The following is a 23603-nucleotide window of genomic DNA, read 5'->3' on the forward strand; positions in this document are numbered from 1 at the left end:
CTAGTTCTGTCTCTGAAAGTATGTCATACTTTCATGTCACTTTTGCCCTTAGACACACTCATTTTATTCCTGAATTACAATATAAAATTCTCATCTCCTTGTGCATTCTCTTCTTCTAAGAAGTACGATCACAAATGATACCATTAATTTCATGGTATTATTGCTCCCTTAAAATGCTATCTTCTGCTTGTAACTAACTACTGTTAACAATTAACCACCCTTAACTTTTCAAGAAAATTGAGTAATAAATGTAATCAGAATTCACATCTTTATATATATGAAAAGAACTCTTGTCATTACTGCTTTAAAACGGACACGTCTCTGTGTGTGTGTGTGTTACAGCTTCTGTGTTTCTACCATTACTACCAGTACATACCATGACATAGTAGAATGCAAAATATGAAACTAAAACCCAGCTGTTTTTAACAGGAGTGGTTGATATATTTAATTCTGCCCACAAATTCATGAACCATTATGCACAACTTTTTCTCTTGTTCATAAAATTTAAGCTACCCTGTATCTAGACAGTACTTTTAATTAAGTCCTATTAACAGAAAAAATGTAATTCAGTACAAATGCCAATGCTGATCATGAAGCACCCACAAAATACCATTAGATACACAAACACATTCAAACGGTATACTGAAACAAAAGTTAGTACTAACATTTCAAGTGCGTCGGCATGTAAGTGTTCAAAAGTTCCCTACTGTATTCAAGAATCCTTAGTCTCTTCTTGGACTGCCTGTCCTTTTCCAATTATCCTCCTTTGACTAAGTCTATTTAGTAACTGCCAAATGAGATAAAACCAAAAATGACTCAGTCTGAAATTTATGGGACAGCTGATCTTAAACCCTGGGCTTTCTGCCCCAGGCCATTACCAACACCTTGAGAAATTGATGACAAGTGTGAACCTTCTCCCTAGAAAAATATATTCTAACCTTTTATAGGCATATGGTGGGTGGGAATTCATCACTTCCACAATTATTTCCACATAACCCTCAGAACCCTAGCTTAGCAATTTTATGCAAAAATATCTGTGGACAGTATAGAAAGCTGAAATATTTTATTACTATCTTTGATTTTATCTGAACTAATTATAATCTAATGCAAAAATCCCCATACTCTCAATTATTTTCTAATTCAAACTATCTGTAATTAGTCTGTTAAACTTTCTTCTACTATAATTGAGATTTCATGTATTTCTCTTCACTTCCAAGACAGTGGACAGAATGGAGAAATCTAGACTGATCTTTACAGCTCCAGATAAAGGGACTAAAAATATTGGTTTAAAATATTAAAGGTTAAAGAAAGAGACTCTTGGTTTCCTTCAAAAGTGATTTAAATTTAAACTAGGTTTTTATTACTAAGTTTTGGAAATGTAGTAACCATTTTTTTCTCATATCAAGGATATGTACATATTTCCCATTTCCCCATAATTACAAACAAACAACTCCCATCCACTTTTTATAAATAGTTCTTAACTTGGGCTTAGTAACAATGTATATGGTGCCAGTAATACAGAAAAGGTGGGAGTATAAAGACTATCCTGTCCTGTTAGAATCCTATAGAACTAAGGTGCTGGATTATGGTGGTTAGATCCTACTTGTAACAGTTTCAAAGGTGACTGTAAGGTAGTATCAATATAACATCGTTAACATCTTAATTACACCAAATATTCTACCCAAACCAGTCTAGGTAACAGAAGAGGAAAGGTTGTCATCCCCTCATAAATGGAACAATGCACCCTAGACAACCCAATGAAAAGTTAAACTACTATGGAACAGTAGCTCCATTTTGCTAAATATCATTTTAAAATCGACTTTTTAAGAATGTCTCTTAAAGTGATGTTTCCATAAAGGAGAATTGTAACAACATAAAGCTCCAATTTTAATCGACTCAATTTTAATAAAAAGATTTGATAGTATTAATCTATTTGGTAAGTTTAACCTTTCAATAGAATGCAAAGCCGTAGCACAAGATTTAAGATTATAAAGATAATTAACTTATAATCTTAAAGTTAACATTGTAAAATATTTATAATAGGACATATGCCCTGCACCAACCAAGCACTTGTTTAAACTTTTATCTTTTTTTAAACCCCAAAGGGACTCAATTATCTCAGAGCTGAAAGTCTATTATTTCGCTGTGATTTAAGTCACATCTGTATTTAAATACATTGTATTTTCATCATGTTACTTTTTTATTTTTAATTAAATTATTTTTTCTGAAACGGAGTTTCGCTCTTGTTGTATAGGCTGGAGTGCAATTGGGTTATCTCAGCTCTCTGCAACTTCCACCTCCCTGGTTCAAGCGATTCTCCTGCCTCAGCCTCCCGAATAGCTGGGATTACAGGAAGCCGCCACCATGGCTGGTTAATTTTTGTATTTTCAGTAGAGACAGGGTTTCACCATGTTGGCCAGGCTGGTCTCGAACTCCTGACCTCAGGTGATCCACCCGTCTTGGCCTCCCAAAGTGCTGGGATTACAGGCACGAGACACAGCATCCCGCCAATCTGTTACTTTCAGACTTAGCAAATTTCGATGCATTACATTCTGCGAATTCACATTTAATCTCTAACATCTTTGATCCAGTCAAATTCTCCAATTTATCACAATCTGAAGTTACTTTTTCAGTACTACCACAATAATTAAAAAATAAGAAAGTTCAGTAACATTTTCCACCTCCAAATTATTTTTTGGGGGGGGGGTAAGGGCTTCTACTTGTTTCTTAAAAATTAAAGAAGTCTGCCTTGTTAGGTCCGTGTGTTCAGCTCATATTATTAGAACTGGTTAAATGGGAATACACGAATAATACTTATTTTCCCAACGTTAAAAGACATGGATTTCTGTCAAGTATATCCAGAAACAACATAACAATTACTAGGCGTATTTCACATGACAATTCTGCAGATTATTTTGATCAATAAAATGCTTTAATGAGGTGGTGTAAAAAAAAAATTGTCCTCACCTTTCAGGACCGACATAGGACTACACACTTTTTCTTCTGAGACAGTCAATTAAGGTTCTAGGTTACAGTGACCTAACAAGATAACAAATAACTAATGTGTCAGTTAAAGGCAGAAGTTTGCTTTAACCCTTCCTCTTTATTAGAAGTACAAAATGCTTCCACAAATCATCAAAAAGTTTCTGTTTTTCTATGGTGAATCCAGAATTCAATTACCTTTATGTTTAGTATACCTTTTCAACATTGCATAACACACTACTTTCAATATTATGATTTACACAGCCTACCACTAACAGCATGAACCACAGGACTACACAGCAGCTTGTTTACCGGGTACTTTTTACATTCTTCCATTAGGTTCGGTATCTATTCTTGAGGTCTACGCTTCTCTCCTCATACGTAGCTTGGGTTGGATGTGAAGTGAAAAATTCTAAACAGATAACAGAAAAAGGCAATCTGAAGGAAAAAAAAAATTCCTGTGTTTCAAAATTAGGGACTCCACATGTCACAAACTATTGATAGCCACTGCAGTATAAAATGTCAAAACTGTCTGGGCGCGGTGGCTCATGCCTGTAATCCCAGCACTTTGGGAGGCCGAGGTGGGGGGGATCACCTGAGGCCAGGAGTTCAAAACCAGCCTGGCCAACATGGCAAAACCCGTCTCTATTAAAAATACAAAAATCAGCCGGGCGTGGTGGCAAGCGCCTATAATCCCAGCTACTGGGGTGGCTGAGGCAGGAGAATCACTTGAACTTCGGAGGTGGAGGGCTGCAGCGAGCCAAGATGGTGCCACCGCACGCCAGCCTGGGCAACAGAGTGAGACTCCGTCTCAGAAAAGAAAAGAAAAAAAATCAAAATTATTTCAGCGAATAAAATTACCTGTAAAATTTAACAAGCATTGGTATTTCATTGAGCTCAGCTCTGACTTTAGGTTGTAACTCTTGGGACTGTCCAAAGTATTTACAGAAGCAAGACTTAACTAATGTCTAAAGTGTACTGTAGTGCTGTCTTGCTTTAATCAAGGCTTTCCCCTTCCTTGGCTGTAAAACAAGAACTACAAATTAATTTCCAGGGCAGGGTAACACCAACACCCCAATACTTGAAAGTATTATCTGTAAAACTTATAAACAGAAATAAAAATAAAACCAAAAGACAAGATTCTGCAGTCACAAGTACTTTAATTTTAAAAACAAATCACTTATTAAAAAATAAACAAATGGCACCATGCTACTCTAAAGTTGATACAAGTAAATTAAGAGGTAGTGTCTCATAAGACAATGTGCTGAAAGTCAGTGCCCAACTAGACAATCTCAGCTACTACATACACTTGGCTTATCTGTAAAGTTAGATTTAAGACACTACTCTCAAAAGTAACATTCCACTGTCACAGCTATTTTACTTTAAAAGGTTAAACAACCCAAAGAGTTTAAACAGTTTTATTTCCAAAAACAACATTACAGAGCATAATTTCTACAATAAAAATTCTTACAGTACCAAGAGAAGTATTACAGTACAATTTTCCACAACAAAATTGTAGCACACAAATCCACGCGACTGCTGGACTTCCTTGAACTGTCAATACACTGCACCCTGTTTAAATGGCTGTACCTGAAAACCAAGGTATGCAATTCCTTAGGCTTAGAAGTCATCAAGTTATACTGTCAAGGATCTGGGGGAAATGAGAGGAAGATTCTATTATCCTGGTGTCTGAACCCAACTTCCACAACAAGGTAAAGCCACAGCGATGGTAAAATGTCTATTAGTTGTCAACAGTCATTTACGTGCTGAAACCCACCCAATTTAGACATCTCAATATTAAGATTTCTGTGAATCAAGTCACTTAGTTTTAGTTCGGTTTTGAATAAGAAAGGATCCTCCTTCGAAATTTAGATCTATAACAGTTACTTAAATTGGGTCTCTTCTCCCCCTATGCTGAGATACCAGAAAGCAGGAGAACTTAAATTTATTTTACAAATAGATAAGATTACAGGCTTCGGAAGAGAGAGCACTCCAAACAAATCTGCAAGATACTCGCAAGGATCACAGAAAAAGTCAGGGATAGTGGTTTATTATCCTCCGAACAACTAGCTCTGGGGAGGGATGGATGCAAACGTCCCAGAAAGAGGACACTGAGAATAAGTCTTATCTTCTAGGAAAGTAAGTCGTCCGGGCAAACACACTGCACCCTCGACATTTCCTTGCAGAGGGGAGAAAAGCCTCATAGAGCCGCAGGCAACATGACATGCCCGTCTGAGGCTCCACGTGGGGGCTGCACTGAGCCCAACAAGCTTCCCAGGCCATGGGGCAATCAAATTCCCCGACTGTGCAGAGAACCTGCGCTCCCGGCCCGGGCAGCGGCGCGCGGGCCGCAGTGGCCCTAGAGCGCCACCCAGCGGCCCACGAAGAGGCCTGCAGGCGGGTCCTCCACGGCTCCCGGCTCGCCGCACCCCCACCGCCACCCAGCCCGTTCCCCTCTCCGGATGCACAAGGCCCAACCCAAGAACTAAGACACAAAATGGCTGCCGGCAGCTTCGTCACGTGACCCCTTTGTGCCTTTCGGGCCCCCGAACTCCGCGGGACCCGGGTACAAGTGGCCGGGGTCGGCGGGTGGCCTTAGAAGGGGCCCCGCCGGGCCGCGGCGACCGGGGGTCGAGGCCGGGGGAGGCGGGGTATAGGCCCGGCCGGCGACTGAGAGTCGGCGGCGAAGAGAAGATGGCGGCCATTTTGTGTGGGTTTGCTGCTCCGCCGCCGCCGCAGGCAGCAGAGGGAGCGGGCCTGACGGTGGGTCGGACAGGGGAGTTAACACGTACCGACTCCTCTTCCTTCTCCATTCCGGTGGGCATCTGCGGCACGGCCCTGTTTATCGAGGCGTATTCGTGCAGGTCGGGCAGATCCTCACAGCGGAAAACCGGCAGCGGCTTCGAGGCGTCTAGCGCCCGCGCCCGAAACGACAGTTTACTCATCTCAGGCGCAGCAGATACCTCTCCGCTCTGGGGAAACGGCCCCGGCCAGCGGGATCATGGAGAACCGGGGGTTCGGTCCCCACTCGCCAACCGCTGCCGGGGACTTGAGGGGCGGAGCGCTGAGCCCGCCGTCCGGGCACTAACACCAGCCGGGAGGGTGGGAGGCTGTGCCGCTCCGCTCCTCTCTCGCTCGCTCTCTTCAATACGCCATGGCCAACATGGCGGACATTAAAACTCCACTGTGCGCTCTTCAGCCAACCCCAGCCATTCCCCACACTGCATCGCGCAGCGGCGCGGGCACGCGGGCGGGGGGAGGGAGCGCGGGCTCGAGGCCGGCGCCGGCACGGAGCGCGCGTCCCGCCAACCCCCGGCACCCGCCGGCCTCGCTTCTTGCGCCTCGCTACTCGGGGCCCCCGCCCTTCGCGGGCCCGTGGTCGAACAGGGCGGACTGGGCGCTCGGACACCGGGCGCCGGCTCTTGGGTCGTGCTCTCCGGCCGCGCACACGCTCACTTTCTCACGCTCACTCTCTCCCGGCGCCGTTTTCTGACGGGCGAACAAGGTGCGGGAAAACACCAGCACGGCGGCGTTTGGGAAGGCAACTGGGGAGAGTGGCAGGCGGGGCTCGGGCCCGGGGACCGGGGGCTCGGAGGGCTCGGACCTCTGTGGGGTGTCCGCCAGCGGCCGCCCCCGCAGGGCTTCGGAGGGGCGCTCCTGAGGCGCCGCGCGCCGCCGTCTGCCGCGGGGGGCGAACGCACAGCCTAGTTCCCGCGGCGACTTAGGTCTTTACGATAAAAATACAAACTGAATTAGGGGCAGATGCTACTTTGAGTAAACTTTTATCAGCAGTTATTTTTATGTCCTAATGCAACTTTGGTTTATAATATTTTATAGGCACTGCATCAAGTCATTGATCCGTTTCCCACGCATTGGGCTTAATATAAATGATAGTATCCTATTCTACAAAGTAGATTTTTTAAAATCATGCATTTTTATCTACACATACTTACTTTTTAAATAGTAACTGAAGCAAAGGAAATTATTACCCACCACCGTAACATTTAGAAGCCAGATCTACTTCGGAATTTAAAGCCAGTTCTTTATGTCTAGCTCATGATTTTGTACTCAAAGAAACGGCGGCTTCATCATAGCCGTGGGTTCACACTTACCATTTGTCCTCCGAAAAACTTTGTAACACTGAATCATATAAAGACCTGTCGTACTCCCGCCAAACAAACAAAAAGCTGAATTATTAGATTTAGATGGATATGATAGATTGGTGGCATCGGTTTATATTACATGAAAATGGGTACCAGAGATCTCTTTTCGTGTTTTTTTTTTTTTTTTAATAGAGAAAATTGTTGGGGTGGGTTTAATAAATTGGCAGCCAAATTTCAATTCGAGTTTCAATTTGTAACAAGATACAAAAAGTTACAAAAATGTTTTGTGAGTCTCCTTTTCTCCCTGGGGGCTACATAGTAAAAGTAATCATGCTCCTTAAATACTGGGCTTGATATGAGCTGTCACTAGCTTAGGGCACACAGGCAAACTGCTAGCCTCCAGGCTAGTTTAGCCAACTCCGTGGGGTAGGGAGAAGACAGGCGGATTGCAGTTCTCCAAAATTATCCTAAAACTCCGATATTACCAGCTCGCTTAAATGAGGCAGAAGGACGTTCACCTGCATTTCCTATACAGAGACCGTGCATTTATTCATCCAATGAGTAATGAGTGTGTGTATTGAGCCCTCATAGCCTTCCAAGTCAGCTTGGCACCCACAGGGCTCTTGGAGGAACTTACACAGTGGGGAGAAGGACCCGCGAATGGCAACTGCCACACGGCGAGCTAAGTGTTATGTGAAAGCCCAGGCCACTGTGGGAAGGGGCAAGAGTGGCGCCCAACCCAGGGGAGTGGTTCTAATGAAGTGGCAAGGGAAGACTTTTTGGAAGAGATGATATCTGGGTAAATATGTAGGATAAGTGTGGGTTAACTTTGCAAAAAAAGTAAAAATGAAGGGAAGAAGGGTATTTTAAGACAACAGCAGAGACGTGTCCAAGGCTGAGTCATTAGATAGCAGTCACTTTCTGGGAAACTCAAGAATTGCCAACTTCATTGTGGAATGACACCTGTTTAGCCAGGTTTAACAGTTCCGAAAATACTGGCTGAATATTATTCTAACAGCCTGCTGCAGCCTACAACATTAGGTTCCTGAAAGTCCTAGCAGTAGAATTCTTGATTGAGGAGCCTAAGATTTTAAGAACAAAATAGAGTAAGTCAAGAGTGAACCAAGGAAATGAATTATTTCTACCCTCATTAAAATAACGGTAAACAACAAAGTAACTATTTCCACATCCTACATTAGTAATAATGGGTGGATACAAAAAATTTCTTATTCTTTTTTTTTTTTTTTTTGAGACGGAGTCTCGCTCTGTCACCCAGGTTGGAGTGCGGTGGCCGGATCTCAGCTCACTGCAAGCTCCGCCTCCCGGGTTCACGCCATTCTCCTGCCTCAGCCTCCCGAGTAGCTGGGACTATAGGTGCCCGCCACCTCGCCCGGCTAGTTTTTTGTATTTTTTAGTAGAGACGGCGTTTCACCGTGTTAGCCAGGATGGTCTCGATCTCCTGACCTCGTGATCCGCCCGTCTCGGCCTCCCAAAGTGCTGGGATTACAGGCGTGAGCCACCGCGCCCGGCCAAAATTTCTTATTCTTTAGAGAGTCTAAAATCACCCTCCATGGCAAATTCAGAGATAAGCGTACAGATTAAGTTTGCCTTTTGGCAGATAACATTATATGCCTGCTAAGAGACACCTCTTTCTCATCATTCCTTTATCCAGCTCCTCAATAATGTGGATTTCCAACTCTCAGGTCCTTCTGGGTTCCCAAGGACCCAAAGGCTGGAATCCCAAGCCTCTTTTATAAACAAACAAACAAACAAACAAAAACCCTTTCTTGAAATTTTTGTTTTTTAGAGACAGTGTCTCACTCTATTTCCCAGGCTTGAGTTCAGTGTTGTGATCATGGCTTACTGCAGCTTTGAACTCCTGGGCTCACGCGATCCTCCTGCCTCAGCCGTCAGTAGCTGGGACTAAAAGTACATGCCACCATAGCCTGCTAATTTCCAACATTTTTCCTAAAGACAGGGCCTCCCTCTGTTGCCCCGGCTACTCCTGAACTCCTGACCTCAAGCAGTCCTCCCACCGTGGCCTCCCAAAATGCTGGGATTACAGGTGTGAGCCGCTGCATTCGGACCCATGCCTCTTTTTTATGCAGTTCACTTTTCTTCACCTTAAGGGGCAGGAAGGCAGCAGTAAAGGTTCAGGCTTAGTTTTCCCCAGATTCTTTTATCTATCCAAAAGATTCCTTGAAAAAATGGTTAATCCTCTACTTCCACTTTAACAATTCTTTTCTGTTCTCAACTTAAAATTCCTTCTTTTTCTAAGTGTCCCCAACAAAAGTGATGTGAAATTCTCGATGTCGCATAAAATGTATGCTAGGGCAAAGCTGAATACACTAATGGCAGAAGGAAATTCTTGTTTGGGAAGGGATTTGGAGTATTTAAGATAGTTTGATTTCATGTCACAAATATGTATTGGATAACCAGGTAACACACAGTACTGTCATTGTAGGGGATACAAATACAACACTGGCAAATGGATACCCAGTTACCCAAGTGGCAAGGCAGTATAATGAAATGTAAGTGGCTATGGGAATTCAGAAAAGAGAGCGGTAGGTTCCATCTGGGTTGGTCAGACAGCATGGAGAAGCAGCATGTGATCTGATTCTGAAGGATGGCCAAGGTTCCAACTGCTCATGGGAATGAAATGCTATTATAGAAGAAAGAACATTCATGGGGGAACACAACTGTATGAACAAAAAGGTGAGAGGCAGCAACTGTCAGGTATGATTGAGGATGAGGAGGTTTATTTGGCCGGAGTTCAGTAGGAGACCCCAACAACAATCCCATTAGGAGGTAAAACTAGTAAGAACTTGGGTGGATGGAGTAGGAGTAGAAGGTAAAAGAGACATGAGTTTTCATGGTAATAATCATTACATATAACAGCATGAGACATGTGATTTCTGTTCCAAATGCAGAATTTCTACTTAACAAAAACTTAGAATATTCCAAAGGCAACTGCTCTGACACTGCATTCTGCGGTAAATAATACATTTGAAATACAGCTCTAAATAGTAGTTTATGTTCACTATGTATCCAAGTCTTATGATTTCTTCTTTGAAATTGTTTCTAGGATTTACTTCCCGATTTCCATTTCCATTGTCTTAAACATAGCCCCAGCTCCCATCACTTCACCCCTAGAAACAGCCTCCCATTAATCCTTTATTTCTTCAGTCCATCCTTTATTTACTCACTCCCTCAATAAACCTGTTTAAAGCCCCCACTTTATAGGAAACTGTGCTGGTACTCTTCTGTTGGTGGCTAGTGGTAACCAAAAGTGGAAGCAGAGTCAGTGGGTCCCTGGGGCCTCACAATGCATGTCACCAAGTCAGTGTGCCAAAAACTCTACTTCATTCTGTATCCTCCCTTCCCCAAGTCATATCTTTATAACTGCTCTTTGTTTTGCCCATTAGATAAAGCCAAATTTTGGAGTGTTTGGTTGTCAAGACCTCCTGTAATTTTGCCCCACTCTGTCCAACATCGTTTGTCATTATTGCTTAAGACAAGCTTTTCACGCTAGCTACCAGTCTCATCACCATCTTCAGAAATCGTGGTGGCTCATGCCTGTAATCCCAGGACTTTGGGAGGCCGAGGCAGGTGGATCATCTGAGGTCAGGAGTTCATGACCAACCTGGCCAACATGATGAAACCCTGTCTCTACCAAAAATACAAAAAATTAGCTGGGCATGGTGGCACATGCCTGTAATCCCAGCTGCTTAGGAGGCTGAGGCAGGAGAATTGCTTGAACCCGGGAGGCAGAGGTTGCAGTGAGCCAAGATTTCTCCATTGCACTCCAGCCTGGGCAACAAGAGCGAAACTCTGTCTTAAAAAAAGAAAAAAAAAAATCAGCATGTCTTTCCTGCCTCTAGGTTTTTATTCATTCTGTTGATTATTTATTTATTTATTTATTTATTTTATTTTGAGAGATGGAGTCTTGCTCTGTTGCCCAGGCTGGAGTACAGTGGCATGATCTTGGCTCACTGCAACCTCCACCTCCCGGGTTCAAGTGATTCTCCTACCTCAGCTTCACAAGTAGCTGGGATTACAAGTGTGCACCATCATGCCTGGCTAATTCTCCTACCTCAGCTTCACAAGTAGCTGGGATTACAAGTGTGCACCATCATGCCTGGCTAATTTTTGTATTTTTTTAGTAGAGACGGGGTTTCGCTATATGTTGGCCAGGCTGTCTCGAACTCCTGATCTGAAGTGATCCACCTGCCTCGTCCTCCCAAAGTGCTGGGATTATAGGCGTGAACCACCGCGCCCAGCCTTATTCATTCTTTTCAGTCTGTCCTCCCTGTCCTGCCTCAGACTGACTGTCTATCGAAATCCTATCTCACAGGAATGTTTTGAACACTAAGTAAAACCATGTAAAGCACTTAGAATCATCCCTGGCCCACAGTGAACCCTCAATAGATGTAAGATATTGTTATTATCCTTTAAAATCCAACTCAAATACCACCTCCCCCATGAAACATTGACTAGTTAAACTCTCTGGCTCTAATTTCCTAATCTGAAGCATCAGTGAACAGTTAGGTAAATGCAAAATAAGCCTACCCCAATCTTTCTCATCTCTGAACTCCTATTGTGCTTTCAGTCAACAGGAAGAATAGCTACCATTTATGGAACACCTACTGTGTACTAGGCGATGCAGAAATACTTTAAATGCATTATCTCAATTTTCATGACAGTCCTTCAAGCAATAGGTATGTCCCTATTAGGTATTAGGTAGGGTTTAGAGAGCTTGTGTGACTGGTTTATGACCACGAAGCTGGTAAGAGGCAGTGCTGAGATTAGAATCCCTAGTATCTGGCTGGAGACAGAGGCTCACGCCTGTAATCTCAGCACTTTGGGAGGCCGATGTGGATGGATCACCTGAGCTGGGGAGTACAAGACCAGCCTGACCAACACGGAGAAACCCTGTCTCTACTAAAACTATAAAATTAGCCGGGTGTGGTGGCGCATGCCTGTAATTCCAGCTACTCAGGAGGCTAAGGCAGAAGAATACCTTGAACCCAGGAGGCGGAGGTTGCAGTGAGCCGAGATCGTGCCATTGTACTCCAACCTGGGCAACAAGAGCACAACTCCATCTCAAAAAAAAAGAAAGAAAAATAAAATAAAATAAAATAAATCCCTAGTATCTGATTCCAGAGTGCAGTCCCAGATTGAAGTGAAGTGAGGAGAGAACTAGAATTGAAGACAGAATATTTAAAAGGGTTGGTAATGAAGGGAGAAGAGAGAGAGAAAGGGGTAGCTATTTGAAGTCAAGGATTTCATTGTTTTTGAAAGTAGGAGACATGTGGGCATGTTTGTACACTAAAAGCAAAGAATCATTTAAATGGGTTAATTTTAGGGCTATCTTTCTCTGAGGCAGGCAGGAAGGAGGTGATGCAAAGAGTTAAACTCTCTTTGATGGGACAACAAGATTAAAAATCATAATACTAGTTTTGGTAGCAGGAATCTGGATTCCTCATTTCTTCAAGCATTCAAAAAATATTTATTGAATGTTTACTAAGAGCTAAGGCAAAACAGTTTGTGTTGGAGAAACAATAATACACAAGGTATGGTCTCTATATCCTGGCAGGACTAATAATAAAGTGAGGTACTGTATTTGTATTTAATTGGGAGAATGGGAAATTAATGTCTTTAAACCGTGTAAATGCACAATGATGTCTACATTAAAAAGTGACATAGTACAATAATTTGAAGCATTTTGCAAAAGTATGAATACCGAATACATTTTCACTTGAAGCAATCATTTCTAATCATTTCTCTTAACTTCCTGCTTTTTACTTTCATAATAAGCTACATAAAGAAATCACTGCAAACAATGCTTCCACTATAACATTTGGGTAAACAAACACTGGAAGCCCTTTATGGTATGTTGTTTTTTTCATCTAGGAAGTATTGGAAAGAAAATATTACAGTTGCCTTTCAATATATTTAATAAGGTGTCACAGAAACAATATCTGAACTACTAATTTCCTTACTGAGTAATTTGTGCATGGAGTTCTGTACATAATCTTTAAGAACTATGTTTCACATAAAATAAAATCATTCAGAGGATATTTAGAAACAATATATCTGTATCTTAAGAGAATAAAGGGCGAATTATCAATCTTAGCAAATAGTAGCAGGATGGACTCAAAGTTACTTCAGTTTAACCTTGTCTTCAATATGAAGTTTAACAACAACAACAAAGAAATGAAAAATGCATGATTCAATACAAAAAATTAGCCAGCCGTGGTGGTGGGCGCCTGTAGTCCCAGCTACTCAGGAGGCTGAGGTAGCAGAATGGTGTGAACCCGGGAGGCAGAGCTTGCAGTGAGCCGAGATTGTGCCACTGCACTCCAGCCTGGGCGACAGAGCGAGACTCCGCCTCAAAAAATAAAAAAGAAAAGAAAAGAAAAATGTGTGATTCAAACAAATGGGACTATCTGAGAATTGTAGTTGCAGCAGTATTGGGATTTAAAAAAAAATGACACACAATACATTTTAGATTTTCTATGTAATCGAAATAGAATGTCTTTACACATTTATTGTGTAAATCCTAAGGTTTAGGTTTTCTATAACCTAAGGTTTAGGTTTTCTATAACCTTAGGATTTACACAATAAATGTGTAAATGTATTGGGATTTACACATTTATTGTAAATGTGTAATGTGTAGATGGCCACACAGCAAAGAGTGGGTGGCAGGCGAGCCAGCAAAGCTTCATCTGTATTTATAGCCACTCCCTAGTGCCCACATTACCACCCAAGCTTCACCTAGCATTAGATTCTCATAGGAGCTCAAACCCTATTCTGAACCACACATTGGGGGATCTAGGTTGCATGCTCCTTATGAGAATCTAATGCCTGATGATCTGTCACTGCCTCCTATCACTGTCCCCACATGGGACCATCTAGTTGCAGGAAAACAAGCTCAGGGCTCCGACTGATTCTACATTATGGTGAGTTGTAGAACTGTTTCATTATATATTACAATGTAATAATAATAGAAATAAAGTGCACAATAAATGTAATGCATTTGAATCATCCCCAAACCACCCCCTCCCCCTGGATCCATAGAAAGGTTGTCTCCCATGAAACTAGTCCCTGGTGCCAGAAAGGCTGGGGACCAGTGCTGTAAATCATCTGATCTTTTCCTCACTGCGCTGGCAAGCAGTTGAGACCTCTATGACAACATTTTAAGGGGGATACTACTAGTTGCAGTTGGAGAAGTGGTGGGAGGCATGAACAGGAAACTGTAGAGAAACTGAACATGAAAAATAATAATTTAGTACTTAACAGAGGAAGTATACAGTAGTCTCTTCCATGTCTCATCCCAGCGATTAATTTCTCAGAATAAAAGCCTATCTTAGAAAAATGTACAAATTAAACCATATACATTTTAGAAATATTTGGTGGTATTTATCTAAACTGGATTATGTTAAATTACTGTCAACCCATTAAACCCATTGACTGGCACATACTGACAGATTACTATGTGTAGGCCAGGCATTGGTGCAAGGCTGTAAGGGGTAGAAAGACAAAAATACGAGAGAACACGCTACCTATAGTGCCTTACCTCCCCCCACCCTTTTTTTTGAGACAAAGTTGACCACACTAGAGTGCAGTGGCATGATCTTGGCTTCAACCTCTGCCTCCTGGGTTCAAGCTATTCTCCTGCCTCAGCCTCCTGAGTAGCTGGGACTACAGGCGTGTGCCACCACGCCCAGCTAATTTTTCCATTTTTAGTAGAGACAGGGTTTCACCGTGTTGACCAGGCTAGTCTTGAACTCCAGACCTGAGGTGATCTGCCCACTTTGGCCTCCCAAAGTGATGGGATTACAGGCGTGAGCCACTGCATCCGGCCAGTGCCTTACACTTTTGAGTAGATAGACTACTTAAGCATTAGTTTTACTAAGTAACACACAAACAAATCAGTATGGTACAGATGGTCCATGACGGGTGAAGGAATGAAATTTAGAGGAATTAGAAAAATTGTTAATGAAGTAGAAAGGTATGTTGGAAGGTTTAAGTACAATTTATTAGTGGGTGGTAGACAATGACTGTCAGGGAAAAAGGGCTTCGAGAGAGAAAATATCATGAATTGCTTTTGCTTTTATAACCCGAGGAAGGAAATCCTTTCTATTTTCTTACTGAAACTTGGGGTACATAATTATCTTATCATATAATAAATTAAGATTAGTGAAATAAAATATTTTATCTTTCACTGTATTTATTCTTCTCCATGACACCGTGAGTAACATTGTTCCAATTGCTTAGGTAAACACTGTGAACCTAGTTCCCCTTCCCTTTCAGAGCAGGGAAGGGAAAGTGAATGACTGGAAGCCTGTGGAGTGGGATTCACGGTGTGAAGACTCACTCAGGGAGTGAGAGAGGAGCCCTGGGGAATACCAACATCTAAAAGATACCCAGGACAAGAACGGAGGGCGAGGCTGGGAGAAGCCTGGAGACAAGCCAAATGAGGTCAGCATTTCAAGGAAGAGATGGAGGAGAATCAAAAAGAATGAGGAGGTCACAGCAAACCCAATTTCTTTAGGACAGCGTGGGAGGAAAATAGACTGTGAGCTGAGCCGTGAACTGGAAGAGTTATAGGCCGAGTGGTGCCTGCACACATTGATTAAACATTTACCAAAGCCCCCCAAAAAGTGATTTCCCAGTACCTTCTATAATCATTGTTTAAATACTTGTTCACAAGAATGAGACCACTTTGAAGCCAAAAATCAGTTAAGCTTCAGGACATAGCCAGGGACACAGAGTAGCCATCATCATCAGCACCTCCCAAGTTGGAACAGAGTACCTGATGTATCTTCCAGAGTTAAAGTTGTAGAAGCTCAGAAACCAAAGACCTACCTGACTTCTCTACGTGAGTTACTGACACAGGTAAAAGCCACATCCTGATCTTAATATTTCTTCTGAATTTGGTTTCCCAAACATGAGACACATAAGTCAAAACGTTAGACAGTTGCATTGCAGCAGCATGCATATTGGAATGAGATAATATTTTTTGTTTTAATTGATTTATTTATAATAAGTTTAACGCTTTGTGTTTCTGTTTTTTCTGGTCTTTTCTGGTTTTGTTTGTTAGTTTTGTTGTTGTTGTTTTGACACAGGATCTTACTTTGTGGCCCAGGCTGCAGTGCAGTTGTGCTATCACAGCTCACTGCAGCCTCAAACTCCTGGATTCAAGTGATCCTTCTGCCTCAGCCTTCAGTAGCTGGGACTACAGGTGCATGCTACCATGCCTGGATAATTTTTAAATTTTTTTCTAGAGACAGGGTCTTGTTATGTTGACTGGGCTGATCTCGACCTCCTGGCCTCAAGCACTCCTCCTGCCTCAGCCTTCTAAAGTGCTGGGATTATAGGTGTGAGTCACCATGCCTGGCCCTATTTGTTAGTTTTTGTGTTTGCCTTTCATTGGCTGGTTTTACAATATTGAGATAGTATAGTTTATTCTGTTTTGTGGCCTTTAATTCTCAATATATATATATTTTTGACAGAGTCTCACTCTGTTGCCCAGGCTGGAGTGCAATGGCATGATCTCCACTCAATGCAACCTCCACCTCCCTGGTTCAAGAGATTCTCCTGCCTCAGCCTCCCAAGTAGCTGGGATTACAAGTGCCCGCCACCATACCCAGTTAATTTTTGTATTTTTAGTGGATACAAGGGTTCACCATTTTGGCCAGGCTGGTCTCAAACTCTTGACCTCAAGTGATCCACCCGCCTCAGCCTCCCAAAGTGCTGGGATTACAGGCATGCGCCATCATGCCCAGCCTACTTCTCAGTATAATTTGAGAATGCTCCCATCTCATTACATACTCTTCTAAGACTATTATTTGACAGAGATACTTATCCAGCATCTATAAAATAACTTACTTAAGAATTACCCTCTTAAAGTATAGAATGCACTGACTTTTCATTGTTATAAAGAACACATATAATCCGAATAGTACATTTAAAATAAAAAATGGGTTTAGGATGGGTGTGGTGTCTCACACCTGTAAACCCAGCACTTTTCGAGGCTGAGGCAGGAGGATCACCTGCACCCAGGAGTTTGAGACCAGCCTGGGCAACATAATGAGACCACATCTCTACAAAATTACAAAAATTAGCCAGGGTGTGGTGGTGCACACCTGTAGTCCCAGCTACTTGGGGGCTGAGGTGGGAGGATCACTTGAGCCTAGGAGGTTGAGGCTGTAGTGGGCTGTGATTGCATCACTGCACTCCAGTCTGGGCAACAGAGTCAAAAAAAAAGGAAAGAAAATAGGTTTAAATTTTCATGGTTTAAGGCACAGAACAAATGTCTGCTGTTCTTTGAATAATGATAGTGACAAGTCTACACGAATGAAGGTTAGCTGCTTCACCAGCCATCTGAGTAGATGACAAGCACCTAGTATTTAAATATCAGTATTTCTTCCCAGATATTAGTTTAGCGTTTTCAAAAACTAGGCACCATAAAATACTGATGTTCTGAAATGAGAGTTATGTAAAGAATTCCATATAAAACTAATAAGTTAGGGAAATACTACTTATTAAATCTTCCTCTTTAAGATAGGTATAGGCTCACCATGTATAGGCTCAGGGAAGTCCTGCAGAAAAGAAACCCATTTACTGATGCTTAGCACAGTATTTTCCAAAGTTTCTGACCATAGAACCCCTTTCTGTACACTGTTATTACCTTTAGTTCTATAAAAGCACACTTTAGGAAATGTCATTTTAGGCAATTCAAGGAAACAGAAGTTTTTCCAATCAAGTTATCCATCTAATTACTTAAGTCTGCCAAATAAACTTTGAAAAGGCAGAAAGATCTTATAAATGTAAAATATTATCTTTATTACTGTCTTAAAATGTTTCATCCTGCTAAAAATTGTATAAGACATTAAAATATAAAACTGGATGAAATTCTGGCAGGTACTAGAGTTGAGCAGATTGCTACACTTTGATAGTATATATGGTTTAATAACAAATTAACTAGAAATGTTTAGCTATATTTCTTTCCAAAAATTTCTCTAGTAAAATGAATACACTGAATTTTAACTAAAAGATTTTGACACTAATTTAAGCTATTGAAAGCTGTAGTTTCCCCATCCATAAAATAGGAATCATAACAGAATCTATTACCTAGGTTGTTGCAAGAATTCAACAAAAACAGCATAGCATGGGCTTGACACAAAAGTCATGTTTAATAAACATAAGCTATTGTTTGAATGATATTTTTACCCTATATTTTCGAATAGATCATTTTACTCTTCTGAGATTTATTTTTCATATGTACAGTATATAACATAATATTGTGTTGTAAAGGCTTCAAAACTCTTAGCTAAGGAAAGAGAAAAGAAATTCTCATATGAAGCCAAATGCCTGAAAGATACTATATAAAATTAATTTATTTAAAAGAGGACATTCACCTTCTGAGATCTTTTTGTTTTGTTTCCATTTAGGAGTTTTGTATCATTCATATGTTTGTATCATTAGTAGTTTTGTATCATCCATGTTTGTATCATTAGCAGCTTTGTATCATCCATGTTTGTATCATTAGTTTTCTATAATTTGTATGTTTGTATCATTAGTAGTTTTGTATCATTCATGTTTGTATCATTAGTAGTTTTGGATCATTCATATGTTTGTATCATTAGTAGTTTTGTATCATTCCTAGGTATATTTAGTAGTTTTGTATCATTCATATGTTGTATTATTAGTAGTTTTGTATCATTTCTATGTATATTTAGTAGTTTTGTATTATGCATATGTCTACAAGGAGCCCTGCTGCCTCTTTTCTTCTCATTGCCAAGTGATTTCATCTGGTAGTTGCACAGTGGCTGCCCAATCTCCAAATCTGGTCAAGCTAGCTCCCCAGGGGGTCAAGGCCTCTTTGCACAGGTTGCTACTGTTTGCCTCAGGGTGAGTGCTGTGTGTGAAAACAGTCCAGTGATAAGTAACAATTTGCATTCAAGGTAGCCACATAGTGTAGTGAGACACAGCAGGATGTTCCAGAAGGAACATGGGCCTCCATATTTCCCGATCTGGATCCAAATCTAGTATTTACCATTTACCAGCAGTAGGACTTTATAGAAAGGATTTGATCTCTGAGCCATAAGTATCTCACATGCATGGTCTACAGAATACTTATTCTCTTTCCGTTAGGGCATTATGAACAATAAATGAGACAATATGGTGAAAAATCTTTGAAAATTCCAAAGTAGCATACAAGTTTAAAGAAGAATACCGGCCGGGCGCGGTGGCTCAAGCCTGTAATCCCAGCACTTTGGGAGGCCGAGACGGGCGGATCACGAGGTCAGGAGATCGAGACCATCCTGGCTAACACGGTGAAACCCCGTCTCTACTAAAAAATACAAAAAACTAGCCGGGCGAGGTGGCGGGCGCCTGTAGTCCCAGCTACTTGGGAGGCTGAGGCAGGAGGCAGGAGAATGGCGTAAACCCGGGAGGCGGAGCTTGCAGTGAGCTGAGATCCGGCCACTGCACTCCAGCCCGGGGAACAGAGCGAGACTCCGTCTCAAAAAAAAAAAAAAAAAAGAAGAATACCACATAATTTTGTTTCAATTTCACCATCATGGTTGGGAAGGGGATATATTTCCCAAAAGAACACATTAGAACAGAAAATCTAGGACCTGTTCAAATCATGTAATTAATCACAGATTTGATTGCTAGAGTTGGGCCCTTTGAATGTTTCCTTAAAAAGGAAATCTTAGGCAAAACCAAAATTCACCCATTTTATTTTTAAAATTGTCTTTTCTCCACCCCTTTTAATTTAGCTTGCTGTGTTTCTTCACTGTACTCTAAAGAATGTCTAGTACAATGCAAAGTTTAGGAAATCTATGATATGTTTGCATTATTTTGTGATAAGATATTTACCTGTAATTTTTACTGCTATAACTTTCAGTATGAAGCCTCTTCCTTATCACCACCCCAGAAACATTAAAAAAAAAAGTTTTTTTCCTGAGTTTTCTCTGCTCACTGATTTTCCCTTTTTGAAAGCAGCAATAAAGGTTGCTAGCACATATATGCAGGAACTTTGGAAAAGAAAAGAAACTTTCTGAGGAATGGAAGCCCGTTTACATTATCAGCAGGCCCAGAGAGGCACTGAAATGCGACAGCAGTCATGTCTCACTTCCTCCTTCAGTTAAATAATTATCTCTTGAAGCCACTTGATGGGAGCTCTAGACTGACACCAAGTAGCCATAAATTAAGCTAGCAATGCCACATACTGGACACCATAACTTATATTCCATAGTTCAACACGTATAGTCAGGCTGGGCGTGGTGGTTCACGCCTGTAATCCCTGCAATTTGGGAGGCCAAGGTGGGTGGATCACCTGAGGCCAGAAGTTCGAGACCAGCCTGGCCAACATGGTGAAACCCCATCTCTACTAAAAATATGAAACTTAGCCAAGCGCAGTGGCTAAGGAGAATCACTTGAACCCGGGAGGCGGAGGTTGCAGTGAGCCGAGATCGCGCCACTGCATTCCAGCCTGGGCGACAGAGTGAGAATCCGTCTCAAAAAAAAAAAAAAAAAAAAGTATAGCCAGTCAGTAATCAATGTGGTCTCTGTAACCCAATGAGAATTCCTGTCAAAGAGCCCATTCCTTTTTCCCTTTTGCCTTTAAAAACATGCTTGTAACAAAGGCCAAGGAAGCACTCTCCAGGATGTGCCCTGGGCAGCCATCCTCACGTTGGCTTAAATAAACTCTTAAAATTGTATTTTGTGTCTTAGCTTCTTCCCTTAGGTCGACAGCTTTAGGAAAACAAATTGCTAAGAGATATAGTCTTGTGTAGTGGTTAAAAGGTCTGGCTCTGGAGTCAAACATGATGTGGGTTTGAATCTCAGCTCTGCTTTTTTCTAGCTCTGTAAACATGAATGAAATTTATAACTTCTATGAGCTTCAGCTTCCTCTAACATAGAGATAATTAATGCCTATCTGCAGGCATTGTGTTGGGGATCAGGACATACAACTCCAAAATATGACAGTGGGAGACCGGAATATGCCACCCCCAAAATATATTTCTTTGGCATATTTGAGCTGGTTATTCTGAGAAGTTGCAGATACAGTAGTAGTACTGAAAAGCCATCCTTTGTTATAGAATACCCCCCTTTTTCTAAGAAAAATAGAAAAAGTTACGATTATAGTTTACTGTTTTCTCTTCTTTTCTCTTTTGTGCATTTTCCCTGTACCCCACTTCCTACTTAGTCATTTAGAAATGCAATTATAACCTTTTACCTCCCCATCACCAGACATCCCCTACAGGGCAAGTTCATCTACGTGCTTCCAAGCTCCAGAGTGGAACTCTCACCCATCAGGAGACTGCTTTGAGAGATAATAGTCAATTTACAGCCCCAAATGTCAGAGGTGTTTGAACCAGAGCAACTCTATCTTGAATAGGGGCTGGGTAAAATGAGGCTGAGACCTACTGGGCTGCATTCCCAGACACTTAAGGCATTCTAAGTCACAGGATGAGATAGGAGGTCGGCACAAGATACAGGTCATAAAGACTTTACCAATAAAACATGTTGCATTTGAAAACTGTCATGATGCTGGTGGTAGTGTAGTGGAGGTCCCTCTCATCACTATCTTGGTTTTGGTGGGTTTTATCCAACTTCTTTACTGCAACATGTTTTATTGGGAGGCTGAGGCGGGTGGATCACAAGGTCTGGAGATCGAGACCATCCTGGCTAACACGGGGAAACCCCGTCTCTACCAAAAATACAAAAAATTAGCCGGGCGTGATGGCGGGTGCCTATAGTCCCAGCTACTGGGGAGGCTGAGGCAGGAGAATGGCGAGAACCCGGGAGACTGAGCTTGCAGTGAGCCAAGATCATGGCACTGCTCTCCAGCCTGGGCGACAGAGCAAGACTCCATCTCAAAAAAAATAAAATAAAATAAAATAAATTAAAAAAAAGGAGGTATTAATAATCCATCCTTGTTTAGAAGATACTTAAGCAATAACCATAAAAATGGGAAACCAGCAGCCTTTGGGGCTGCTCTGTGTGTGGAGTAGCCATTCTTTTGTTACTTTGCTTTCTAAACTCACTTTTATTTCACTCTGTGGCCTTGCCCTGAATTTTTTCTTGCACAAGATTCAAGAGCCCTCTCTTGGGGTCTGGACTGGGACTCCTTTCTGGTAACAGAAGCATGTGATGTAGTTTAGATATGTGTCCCTGCCAAAATCTCATGTTGAACTGTAATCCCTAATGTTGGAGGTGAGGTTGGATGGGAGCTGCTTGGATCACGGAGGTGGATTTCTCATGAATGATTTAGCACCATCCTCTTGGTTCTGTTCTTGTGACAGTGAGTGAGTTTTCATGAGATCTGGTTGTTTAAAAGCATAGTAGCACCTCCCCGCTTGCTCTCTCTCTCTCTTGCTCCTGCTCTGGCTATGAGAGTCTCATTCCCCTTTACCTTCCACCGTGACTGTAAGTTTCCTAAGGCCTCCCCAGAAGCCGAGCAGATGCCAGGACCATGCCTCCCATAAAGCCTACTGAAGCACGAGCCAATTAAATCTCTTTTCTTTATAAATTACCCAGTCTCAGGTATTTATGGCAATGCAAGAGCAAACTAATACAGTATGCCTGCTACAAAACTCTCTCCCACCTGGATAATTTTTGGCCCATGAAGATGCCAACTCAACTGCCTGGTAGATAAGGCACCAAACTAGCACATGGATACCCCACCTGCTTGCTTCCTCCACTGTGTGACATTCATGTTAGGCCCCCTTTTAAAAGTGTCTGCTTTCTGCTCCAGAAGTGAAGCAGTACCCTTAAGGCAGGAAGCCTGTACTTCTTCCCCTAAGCTAGCTTTGGAACAAAAAGTCACTTTCTTTATACCACACCTCCTTATTAAGTGAATTCTGCAAGTAGCCAGCTACTGAACCTGTATTTCTGCTATACTTTTGTAAAAGAAATTTGCGTCTGTAAAGGAAATCTATATTAGTAAAAGTATCCGTAACAGGAAGAGGGCTGTTCCAGACAACTTTTTATTACCTAAGAGACCATTTTATATGCATAACAGGACAATCTTTATTCACCATACAATTTCTCCCCTCACCCTCCCATTATTTGTGTGCTCCCCACCACCCACCACCATCAAAAGCCCCCAGCTCCTATTCTTTTCTGTAGCTAAGGATGCTATATAAGCTTCCATCATCTGATTCTTCTTTGAGTCTCATATTTTGTGGGATGTATGTGCATAATTAAGTATGGTTTTTCTCTTGTTAGTCTGTCTTGTGTCAATTTATTCATAGCCCAGCCAAAAAACCTGGAAGACATATTTTTTTTTTGCTCCTCTACAGTTGTTTGGAATCAGTAAATAATTCATGTAACCAAATTCTGTGAGTTTTTACTTCGGGATGGGTATTTCACAAGCACTATCTTTTAATCTCTACAAAGTTTGTTTGTTTGTTTGTTTTTTGAGACAGAGTCACTTTTGTTGCCCAGGCTAAAGTGCAATGGCACAATCTCGGCTTATCGCAACCTCTGCCTCCCAGG

General features: G+C 41.8%; 1 protein-coding gene across 6 annotated transcripts in view; it reads right to left on the bottom strand.

Moving 5' to 3' along the window:
- EPC1 (enhancer of polycomb homolog 1) overlaps window positions 1-23603 on the bottom strand; it is a 113166-nt gene that overhangs the window by 72794 nt on the left and 16769 nt on the right. For 3 of the 6 annotated variants that reach the window (XR_012417569.1, XM_005564924.5, XM_005564923.4), the window contains exon 1: window positions 5775-6170. The exons of the other annotated variants lie outside the window; for them this stretch is intronic. Coding sequence is in view for 2 of the 3 variants with exons in the window: in XM_005564924.5 (XP_005564981.1) it covers window positions 5775-5927 (153 nt within the window). In the remaining variant the exon portion in view is untranslated. Of the gene's footprint in view, window positions 1-5774; window positions 6171-23603 lie in introns of those variants that run through there. 6 annotated transcript variants of the gene reach the window in all.

Source organism: Macaca fascicularis, chromosome 9 (assembly GCF_037993035.2).
Source record: "Macaca fascicularis isolate 582-1 chromosome 9, T2T-MFA8v1.1".
NCBI lineage: Eukaryota > Metazoa > Chordata > Mammalia > Primates > Cercopithecidae > Macaca > Macaca fascicularis.